This window comes from Tupaia chinensis, unplaced genomic scaffold (assembly GCF_000334495.1).
Source record: "Tupaia chinensis unplaced genomic scaffold, TupChi_1.0 Scaffold148874_1, whole genome shotgun sequence".
NCBI classification, from domain to species: domain Eukaryota; kingdom Metazoa; phylum Chordata; class Mammalia; order Scandentia; family Tupaiidae; genus Tupaia; species Tupaia belangeri.
This window is the reverse complement of record NW_006208722.1, coordinates 1,478,618-1,490,189: the sequence shown is the minus strand read 5'-3', so window position 1 is coordinate 1,490,189 and position 11,572 is coordinate 1,478,618. Positions and strand designations below refer to the sequence as shown.

Here is an 11,572-nt window from a genome sequence, read left to right as displayed (position 1 = left end):
TTCCCTGTGCTGACCCCTGGCTACAGATAGCCTAAGTCATCCATCCTGGGTGTGAATCTGTGTAAGAGGGAAAAACCAAAGCACTATTTTGGCTGCCTGTGTCATGCACCTAGTGGCAAACTCTGACCAAAAGAAACCCTCGGCTCCAATCCTGCAGGGCCCCCCAGAAAAGGAGCCATTAGCAGCTCCACCCTATGTATCCCAGCCTAGCCAGTGATCAAAACCCCACACCCATCTGTTTCGCCAGGGCCTAAAAGATTCAAGAGAAACACCCATGGAGCCAGAGGTGGCCATTCACTAAATTAGAATTACTGTCACCAGCCTCAATGTAAAGTCCCTGGAGAAAGTGTGTGCCAAATTGATCAGAGGTGCAAAGGAATACAATCTCAAAGTGAAAGGACCAGTTCAGTTGCCTACCAAGACCTTGAGAATCACTACTAGAAAAATTCCTTGTGGTGAAGATTCTAAGACATGGGATTGTTTCCAGATGAGACTCCGGAAGTGACTCATTGATTTGCATAGTCCTTCTGAGAATGTTGAACAGATGATTTCCATTTAATATTGAACCAGGAGTTGAGGTTGAAGTCACTGTTGCGGATGCTTAAGTCAACTATATTACTTTTTGTTTGTTTGTTTGTTTTAGAGAAATTTTTCCTATAGGATGCATACACTCGCCAGAGAGACGAAGAGTAACAGAGAGAAAGAAAGCAAGAAATCAGCCCCCAGGGGGGATGGCCATGTCACAATCTCTTCTCCTCCAGTATCCTCGTGGGATCTTGAGCATGCATACACATGTTCCCAGCATGAGTTTTAAGCTACCGGGTCCGGGACTTGAACTGCCGTTCAGTTATGGGAGTTCAGCAACGTAACCATTAGACCATCTGCTGGTGCCAACTTTCCCATATTCTTTCATCACTTGGTCTTTCCACCTGTATGTCTCACAGGTATCTTGAACTCGGCCTATCCAAATTTACCTACTTGATTTCCCCCCAAGTCTGTCCTTCCTTCTCTGGTTTTGTCCATGTCAGATATTGGCACCTTCATCCATCCAGTTAATCATGTCAAAATCTGGGAGCTGCCTTTTCTGCTACCTTTTCCTCAACTCTCGTAAGTCAATTCCTTCTTGAGTCCCACGGCACCTACCTCCAAAATAAATCTTGAGTCTATCCACATCACTCGATCTCCATCTCCACCATTTGTCCAAGTCCAAGTTACCTTCCTCAGTTGGTAGATGGCAGTAAGCTTGAACTGGTCTTGCATTCTTCCTGCACCACCAGCATCGTTGGCTGCCTCTCCACCTTGGATAGTTCTAGACTGAAATTCCCACTTTCTGACTCTCTTTTCCTAACCCTTCCCAGTGCTCTCTTCAGATGTGGTAATGGGAGGTAATGCTATTAGTCAGGGTGGCCTCTATTAGTCTTAGCCATTGCATATGGATATTACTAGTTTAATTTTCATTGGTAACCTTTCCAAACTTTACAGGGAAACTTGTGGGGTTTTGTTGCTTTTTTTCCTCTTGTAAATAACTAGTTTTGAGTACTGAACAGTAGATAACACCCAACAAAGAAAGTCAGAAATCAGGACTTTACAGCTGTTCTGACCGTTGCAATCCCATGGACTCATGGCACACTGATTTTTCGTATTAGTACACTATGTAATCAGATTTACAGTAACCGGTATCTGTGATGGGGTAAAGTCTCCCTTCTAGATAAGTGCCTGCAGAGTAAATGGTTTAATATTCAAATTCCAAATACATTTCACAGAAGACATTTATCAACAACTTGTTCAAGTTGTGGTCTGTGGAGAGAGTGTCTCAAAGTGCTGTGCTCTTTGGGAAAGTTAAGAAGTCCTGAGCCAGCCATCAACAAAGGCAAAAATCAGCATTTTACCACTAATTCAGTGCAATGCCTGGAAAAGTCTGTTCCTCACAACTGTGAATGCTGCTCTGTTACAGAAATGTCACACATTATTTAAATGCTATAATAATAACTTGCTTTTTCATTGAAAACAATTTTCCTAAGAATCTTTACCAACTTACCTGTTTACCTTTCTATAAAAAACTCTAGTCATGGGATCAGCAGATGGTGTAATGGTTATGTTACTGCACTCCCACATAGTTGACCATGGTTCAAGTCCTGGACTGTGGAGAGCAGCAAAATGCAGAAAAAAAAAATATATATATATAAATCTAATTGTTTTAAAATATAAATTGAATATATATAAAGCCAATTGTTTTAAAATATAAATAATCTAAAAATGTGTAAATAACTAGCGTCATGTAATTTCTCTAATCCTGTTTTTAAAAAACAATCTAATAGGGAACCAGCAGTTAGCGTAATGGTTATGTTGCTGGACTCCCACGTAGTCGACTGCCGTTCGCATCCCGGACCTGGTGGCTTAAAACTCACGTCAGGCACATGTGCATGCATGCCCAAGATCCCAAGAGGAGAATGGAGGAGAAGGGATTGCGGCGTGACCATCCCTCCTGGGGGGTGATTTCTCGCTTTCTGTCTCTCTGTCTCTCTGTCTGGTGAGCGAACGCACCCTATAGTGAAACCTCTCCAAAAAAAAAAAAAAAAAGAGAGAGAGAAGGAAAGTGAGAAATCACCCCTTAGTGGGATAGCCATGCTAGTCCCTTCTGCAAGCATGCACATGCACCCAGCGTGAGTTTCAAGACACTGGGTCCAGGACTAGGACCATGGTCGGGCCATGTGAGAGTCAGCACCTCAACCACCACACCATGTGCTGGCCCCCATATCATATATTCCTAAAATTTTCTCCCATCCTTGAAAAATCTTTGTCGCCATCCTTAAGAAATGACCTTCAAGACTATTTCAAAGCATTACAGCTCAGAAGAAAACAAATGCCATTTCCTGTGGAGGCTGTGTCATTATTTAGTGATCTTTGCTTTTGTTCTGTTTTCATAATTTAAAAGTCAAGCAGTGTCTACTTCAAGTGAACCTCAGTTCTTAAGCCAGTACTGGGCCTTCTCCTTCCATTTCACCTATTGAAAAGACATGCTTGGGAGACTGTGAGGAAACCCCACATGACAAGGAGGGGAAACTGGATTTTAAATCTCGTGCATGAGTGAAGGCAGACACTTGGTCTCTCTAAGCAAGGCCAGTGTAGGAGCTGCTGGAGGGATCAGCCAAGCAGAACCAAGGGCCGTGGGAGATGTCTCAAAGTGGAGAACCTGACTGACTCTGTAAGTAGTTCCCTATATTAAAAAAAAAAGTCTATCCTGGGACCAGCAGTTAGCATAATGGTTATGTCGCTGGACTCCCATGTAGTCAACCGTGGTTCGAGTCCCAGACCCAGTGGCTTAAACTCACGCCGGGAACATGTGCGTGTTCTCCTCCATTCTCCTCCATGCCCAAGATCCTGAGAGGAGAAAGGAGGAGAAGTGATTGCGGTGTGGCCATCCCCCCGGGGGGTGATTTCTCAGCTTCTGTCTCTCTGTCTCTCTCTGTCTTTCTGACAAGCGCATGGGCCCTATAGCAAAAAAAAATCTCTCCAAAAAAAAACAAAAAGTCTATCCTATTGCCTTGTAATACTTTGTAAACTCTTCTATCCTGCACCTGCACACACACATGCACACATACACATACGTGCACACACACGCACACATGTATTCCCTTTGTGTCATTATTGAGGTGTCAGAGCTTCATTCTTTTTTTAAAAAAATAGTTATTTGTTTAATTTAATTATTATCATTTTTTAAATTTGACCAGAGAGAAAGGGAAAGTGAGAAAGCAAGCCATCCGGTATGGGATTCCGACACCAGTCGGCAATGTCAGAGACCAGTGCCTTAACCACCAGGCCACCTGCTGGCCCCTTCATTCATTTTTATCATCACATATTTTTCTGAGCTCCTACAACTATGTAAAACACTACCAGGTTCTGGTTAAGAAGTGAGGCCTTCACCACTTCCAGTGCATCTGGGGAAGGGCTGATTCCCAGGGAAAGTATAGGCTGTGGCCCACATGTGGGGCATGCAGTAAGTTCTACAGGGAGACATCTTCAATAGGGGGGCTGGCGAGACTTCCTGGAGGAAGTAAGAGGATCCTTAGTGTGACTGGGGAAGGCAGAAGCTGTAAGGAGTGAAACCCTGAGCACTGCCTTCCAAGGAGGAAGGGGCTCTTACAGACTTGGTGTCTCCCTCCCTCCTCCCCAGAGAGAGCAATGCTTCACTATGTTCCTCAAAGGGGAAAGAAGCTTGAAGGAAGAGTTTGGCCAGAAATCCTGTTTGTAATAGAAGCAGCAGAGCTGGGTAAGAGAAAGGGCTCAGAAATGTCATCTCACAGCTTCTTTAGCTGATACGTCCGGCCCACAGGCTGATGCCTGAACTCGTTTATTCATTATTCCCTCTGCTGGATGCTGGGGACACCGGGCCAACACAGACCCTGCGTCAGTGAAGCGCCTGTCTGTCAGGGCACACTGTGCCCCACCTGCAGCCTCATTCTTTTTTGGTAACAATACAGATCCTTGGTCCTCACCTCAGACCTAACCTTGTCAGAATCTCTGTGCGGGTCCTCAGATTCTGCATTGTCAACAGCTCCCCACATTTCCCATCCCCATTCTTCCGCTGCTAACATTGGAGAACGCTGGCCTGGTGGCTCTGCCTCCGCAGACTACTGTCAGGCAGCTCCGTGCACTTGCACGTGAGGCAGACAGAAACCGCGGGCTGCGAGCGAGGGGTCTGACCCGCTCAGCCTCTCCCAACCCTTCCCCAATGGCAGGGCAGCCCCGCCCCTCCACGCTAGTCCTGCCCCTGCTGTCAGGGACGAGGAAGCCCCGCCCCCGGCCCGGCGCGCGCCGCCTAGTCCAGGCCCCGCCTCCGGTTCGTTTCTCTGGACCCTGGGCCAGGCCGCGCTCAGAGCTACTGCACAAACTGCGAATTGTATCCTCTTCCCAGGAGCTAGAGAGCAGAATGGCGGCGGCGGCCAAGCACGAGAACCTCTCCCTGGTGGTGCACGGACCCGGGGACATGCGCCTGGTAAAGCTGGAAGGAGGGTGGGGAGCCTAACCCACCCACTCTGCCTAACTCCCCTCTGAGCTCAACCACTGTTCCTGCTCTCAGATCCGAACTGGTTACCATGGGGGTGGGAGGGTGGGGGGTGGTTAGCAGTTGTTGCCAAGCGCAGGGATACTCTGTGCCTCCGGGAGCCCCGTGGCTGGCTCGTGGCTGGCTCCAGGACTGTTGCAAACTGATTGAAGCCTTCCTGCTTGGCCAGCTGCAGAGTCATAGTCCAGGCTCTTGCTCTTGCATGGTTCAGAGGAGATACTAAGGAGTCAGCTCAATTAGGCCCTGAACACCTCTCCTGCACAGACAGTCCAGAGTACAGGGGGGCCAGAGGACACTAGAAAGCCGTAGAACTTATATTTAATTTCCCTTGCTTGAGACTGAGGAAATGCCCCATGCAGAATTATGATGAGAGGATGTAGCACTTATGCCCAGAAAGTGCCAGCTGCTTCTCCTTTCTTTCCACTGTGGGCTTCCATCTCCACCCTCCTGGTGTTCCTTGGCTGGTGCCAGGATCTTGATAGTCGGTGTGTCTCTAATGCCCCCTACCTCCTTATCACCTTTAGCCCATGTCTGGCTCAGTTTCCAGCCCTTTTCCTTTTGAATCAACTCCCTTGTCCCTTAAGAGCATTCTGTGTTTGTCTCCTTTGCCTCAGACCCTGCTTTCTGCTCCCTGGCTCATAGGGCCAAGGTTCAGGGGGGCCACTGAGTCAGTCCTGTGGTCATGCCAGGGTTCCCTTGACAAATTTCATCTCAAAGTCCATGGGCCTGGGATGGCGGTGGGTATGCAGGGCAGATGCCAGCTGTCTCTGCAGCACGTGGCACCTCCTTCCCCTTCAAAAGACTTGCACCAGGATGTAAACTGGGGGACTCTGGAGATTGTCCAAGTTAACAGTTCCTGGCTGTTTAAGAATCTCTGGTCTCTCTCCCCAGTGAATGCAAACAGAGTGAGTTTGACAAGTTTCAGATTATTCAAGGACTCCCTCTAAGCCCCTTTATAGGCCCTCTAGCTGTCTGTGGACCCCAGAGTAAGAACCCTTGTCAGTTGTCTATTTCCTCAGTCGAAGAAGGTCCCATACCTAAGGTGACAGGCTTGGTTAGGTAATAGCCAAGACCAGAACTCAGTAGTTCAGACTCCCATTCTACTGCTCTTTCCTTACTTTGGCACTTCCACACAAGGTCTTGAATTTGACACTGTTACTGTTGATGGCTACACATGCCAGGAGGTATTATGAGGGAGGGAAAGTGGTACAGCTCTACACAGCTGACAGATTTCAACTCCATCCTTCGTTCCATGCACATTGACTACAATAGAATAGAGGTTCCTGCCATGGGCCAAGCCCTGGGCTGGTGATTGGGAGCCCAGAGAGAGGAGGGCACAACCCCAGCTCCCAAGTTTCCCACAGGAGACAGACAAGTGAAGTAGATAATAACAGTGTGAGGGCTTTGATGGAGGCCGCAGAGAGTGAAGACCTCCTGGAAGGGCCTTGACTCTATCTGCTCAAGGCCTGCTTAAAGTCATGCACCTAATAAGTGGCAGAAACAAAATTACAACCCCAGGTTGGAGTGTGCTTTAACTCCTAAACTACCATGCTCTCCCACTGCCCAGACAGACTACCTCTGTCATGGCTCTGCAGACAATGCCTTGGAGATAGGGGAGCCCACCTTAAGATTGAGCTCACCAGCTCCACATTAGAACCCACTCTGACTGGATTATGGCTGTGTACTAGAGGTTCTAGAAAATATGGTGGGCTAGAGAATATCATCGGTGGCGTGGGACCGGTGTATTAACTGGGTAAAAGGGTTCAGGGCAGATTCAGGAAGACTCTCAGTTTCCGTTTAACGCTAGGAGAGGGTGGGGTCATTACTAATTAGAAAGAAGAGTAGATTAAAAGAGGTGGGGTGTGAAAATTTGAGGACATAGTTGCTTTTGAGCAATTCCATTGGATGCAGGGTTCTGGCGTGCAGGGATGTTATCTGGGCTGGCGATGGAGATTCAGAGGTATTTGCTTCTCTACTGAGCTCTACTGCACCCTCTCCCAGGAGGGGGCATTTGCAAATGGGGGAGGGGTTCAGTTGTCACAACGATGAGGAGTACAAATAGCAGATTTCATTCAGTTTGTTAACACTGTCCTTAAGGCAAAGATTTGCCCTGTCCGAAGTGGTGGCAGAGAAACTGGATGACTGAGCCGGTCTAGGCTAAGCGGAACACATAGAGTAAAAAGAAAACGCATTACCCTGGAGAGAGCCTCGACACTGAAGGGGAAGGGCAGGATGAGCTGTCAACACAGGAGACTGGCGAGGGAGACCTTGCTGCCTCATGGGCACCTGCAACTCCGCACAGAACACCTGGGCCTAGGCCACTCGCCCCCAGACATGGTCTCCCCAAGCATCTCCATAGGGTGCCTGCCCGGTAAGACATCTATGCTCTTCCACCTCCTTCCTTAATGCAATGGACTCAGTGGTTCGGTACTGGGTCCAATAGTGAGCCAGACATAGCAACAGGCAGGAACAGTCCTGGGGGATCTCTGCGGGGAAACGATCTCATCTCTCTGTGGAAGGACCACAATGAAACTCATGGGCCTAATAAGTTGTCAGTAGTTGTACTTGGAAAAGGAAAAAAAAAAAAAAAGGCTAGGTTGGATATGAATGACAAAAGCTATCAAGGGGGATTGAGATCAATGCAATGTTTCTCCCTTTTGATAAAACCGCCATACCGCAGATTCAAGACCCTTCAGTCCTGGCCAGGCAGGGAACTGCCCAGACCCAAAAGGCTGTGACCATTTGGTGGACCATGGACAGGGTCTGCTGATAAAATAAGATTCTTGCCTCAGGAACTCAGGTGGAAGGAGTTGCTTGGGAGCACACCCACCCGTTCCTCAAATCTAAAGCAGGATTCTGAAGAGTTCTGAAGCTGGCAGCAAGGGCTCAACCCTTCCCAGGGCTGCCTCCTGCTTCAGGTAAGGCCAGGAAGTGGCCATTGCCCAGGACAATGGTTCTGTGGGAAAATGCAATATGGGCCACTCAACTGGCAGGAAGGAGACCCAGTACCCCGCCTTCCTTCTGCTAGGGAGAAGGAATGATTGCCTTCTCTTTCTTGTTGTGGTGACTTCAGGGAACAAAAACTAAACTCTTCCTCTACAAAGTAGGTAGTGATGTCCTTGATAACAGTGAGGGAGGGAGCACTTGTAAATTGTGTGGTAAACCACACACTCGCGTGCACACACACACACGCGTACACTGAGAGACTAGTGGTTTTCTTTCCTAACGGAGAAAACAAAGCCTTTTTTCCCCTAATGCATTTTGTTATTTTCTTTAATGACAGAGGGCATGTGCACATGCACCACATTGGGTTGATTGGGGGTAGGGTGGGGAGGAGAGGGCAAAAAGGAAGGAAGGAAGGAAAAAAAGAAAGAACAAAAGAAGAAAAAGAAACTCTGCCCTAGTGGGGCCTGGTCCCGCCGCAATCCTTTTTCTCTTAATTCCCCATCCCATCTGAATCCTGGACTCAAACCCTAGACATCCACATGAGATCCAGCTTCCTCTGTGTAGTGCTAACCAACGCTATAGGGATGGCCCTTTCTCCCATTCGTTTTGTTTTTGTTTTTTTTTTTTTTAATTTGCCAGAGAGCACGGGTGTTCATGAGTAAGGCAGAGAGATAGAAAGAAAGCAAGAAAACACTCCCTGTGGTGAATATTCACACCACAATCCCTTCTCCTCCATTTCTCCCTCCTTTCTGGATTTTGGGCAAACACACACACACGTGATTGACATGTTTCTGAAGCGCCAGGTCCAGGACTTGAACCCCACAGTCAGCCATGTAAGATTCAGCTACCCTGACCACTACATCACAGGTTGGCCTTCTCCTGTTTTTCAAATCGAGAAAGTTTTGGTCTTCAAGGGAACATGAGGGAGAGGTGACCAAGTTGAGCAGAAAGAAGCAAGCAGCCATCAACAAACAGTGTCAGCTCAGGGTCCTCCAAGGAAACAGTGAGAAGGTCACGAGCCAGGCTGGAGAGGCCATCATCAGGTTTAGTCCCGGCTCTACTGCTGCTAGTTGTAGGACAAATGATTTCCCGCTTCAGTCTCCCCATCTGTGAAATGGGGATAATAGGGATCATCTTTGGGTTATGGGAGGGTTGGATGGGATTGTGGGTAGAAGGCCCAGCACTGCATCCAACACACTGTTAATGGTTAAGCAGCAGCCTAGAGCTCGGGAGAGTGGACACTTAAAACCATCTCAGCATAAAAGGAGATGATAAAGACTAAGACCTTTGAATCTAAAGCTTTTTTTTTTTTTTAAATTTGCTATAAGGCACTTGTGCTGGGTAGAGACTGGGAAGCAGCTGAGAAAAGGAAAGTGAGAAAACACCTCCCAGGGGGATGGCTGTGCACAATCCCTTCCCCTCCATTCTCGTCTTGTGATTTTGGGCCCGCACACACAGGTGCTCAGCATGTTTTTCAAGTCACTGTGTTTGGGACTTGAACTCATTGTCAGCCATGTAGGATCCAGCTACCTTAGCCACGTGCCACTGGCTCACCCTAATCCTTAACCAAGTAATTATAATGTGGGCTTTGCTGATAATCTCACTTTCAATTGTATTTACCAGTTTAATTACTTTATGCCTCTTTGGTCAGTCATGAGAAACCCAGAAGTTGCTTCTAGTTGGGAAATAGAATTACTGGTTCATAAATTTGGGCTATAAAACAGTTGAATGAATTTATCTTTATAGAGGCCGTGCTTGGTGGTGGGGGCTTTTCTTTTCTCTCTTTTTTTTTTTTGGAGAGGTTTTCGCTATAGGGCGTGTGCGCTCGCCAGACAGTTAGAGACAGAGAGACAGAAAGCGAGAAATCACCCCCCAGGGGGTATGGCCATGCCGCAATCCCTTTTCCTCCATTCTCCTCTCAGGATCTTGGGCATGCACGCACGCGCGCCCAGCGTAAGTTTTAAGCCACCGGGTCCAAGACACAAACTGCGGTCGACTACGTGGGAGTCCAGTGACATAGCCATTACGCTAACCGCTGGTCCCATCTTTTTTAGTTTTTTGCCATAGGGTGCCTGTGCTTGCAGGAGAGAGGCAGAGAGAGGGCCATTCCCCTAGGGGATGTGCGTGCCACAATACCTTCTCCTCCATTCTTCTCCTGGGATTTTAGGCTTATATGCACATGTACCCTGCACGATTTTGAAGCCATCCAGTCCAATACTCAAACTGGGGTTGGCCATGCGGAAGTTCAACTCCTTAACCACTATGCTACCTGCTGGCTCTGGCTTGTTCTTTTTTTGTTTTGTTTTGTTTTGTTTTAATTCTGTATGGTTCGCTTAATTGGGAAGGGAAGACAGGGAATTAATAGGTTAAGTGCCTGCTGCATTCTAGGCATGTGCCAGGTACATTAATACAGTGCTTTGCAAACTATGCAAGATGAAAGACCACTTCGTTGTCATGTCCGATCGGCCATAGGCTGGTTTGTTTGTACTGTGATGTTGCAGAAATGTCAACATGCTAGAAACATTTCTTAATGTTGCTGCCAATTTCTATACGTATTACATCACAAATCAGTAGCAGTTCATTGCTCTTTTGAATACACTCTCTCCTTATTCCTGAAAGCCAGCTCTTCCAGGTTTTGAGCACTATTTGGATAGAGAGAAGAATGGGAACAAGTCTCCCCTTCCAAGCTACTGAAAACCATGGAGGAGACCAAATACACTTGTGGTTTTTTTTTTTTCTTTTTCCCCTAAGCTATAGAAGGAAACAAGTTAAAGGAGAAATAATCATTTAAGAATGGTAGGTTCGAGGCCAGTAGGTGGCATAGTGGTTAAGGTGTTAGACTCTCATGTAGCCAATTTTGTTTTGAGCCCCCAACCTGGCTGCTTAAAACTCGCACCAGGCATTTGTGCCTAGAATCTCAGGAGAATAGAGAAGGGATTGCAATGTGGCCACCCCCTCTGGTGGGAGGGGTGCGTGATTTCCGTCTTTCTGTCTCTCTGTCTTTCTCTGTCTTTCCTGTGAGCACACCTGCCCTATAGAAAAAAAATCACTAAAAAAACAAAACAAAACAAAAAAAAGAATGATGGGTTAATGTTTAATTATACAAGGCAGAGAAAATAGCACGGCAGCCTCCAGTTTAAACAGTAATCTTTTTTCTTCTTTTTTTTTGCTCTTTAAGAAATATATCTTAGGTCAAAAGAATTGCATAATAATATTTTAAAAATAAGATAATTGCCTTATATTTCTAAATACAGCTCATTCAAAATGCCCCCTCTTTGCCATATACACTTTCTGTTAAGATGTTTGGGTTCGAGAAGGAGAGGGTATACTGAGGTGTTGTGGATCCTGGCAGCTCAAATGGCCCCAGGAGTCATGTCTTTTTCCCTGGTTAGTTTTGCCCCCAGCTAACAGAGCCAGCAGCGTCTATATGATCAGATCAAAGGGCACTGGTAGTCATTAATGAGCAGCTGGAGTAAAGCCAGGGAGAAGAGATGCAGGTTGTTTAACCCTTCTATAACTGAACTAGACTCAAGGGCCTGCGGCCTAAAATGGTTACTTAAA

The 11,572-nt window shown here is 47.0% G+C and overlaps 1 protein-coding gene across 1 annotated transcript in view; it reads left to right on the top strand.

Moving 5' to 3' along the window:
- Nucleotides 1-4,829: 4,829 nt before the first annotated feature.
- Nucleotides 4,830-11,572, top strand: part of SORD (sorbitol dehydrogenase) — a 47,347-nt gene continuing 40,604 nt past the window's right edge. Inside the window, exon 1 of the mRNA XM_006170736.3 lies at nucleotides 4,830-4,996. Within this exon, the coding sequence (XP_006170798.1) occupies nucleotides 4,931-4,996 (66 nt within the window). The 5' untranslated portion in view covers nucleotides 4,830-4,930. The remainder of the gene's footprint in view (nucleotides 4,997-11,572) is intronic.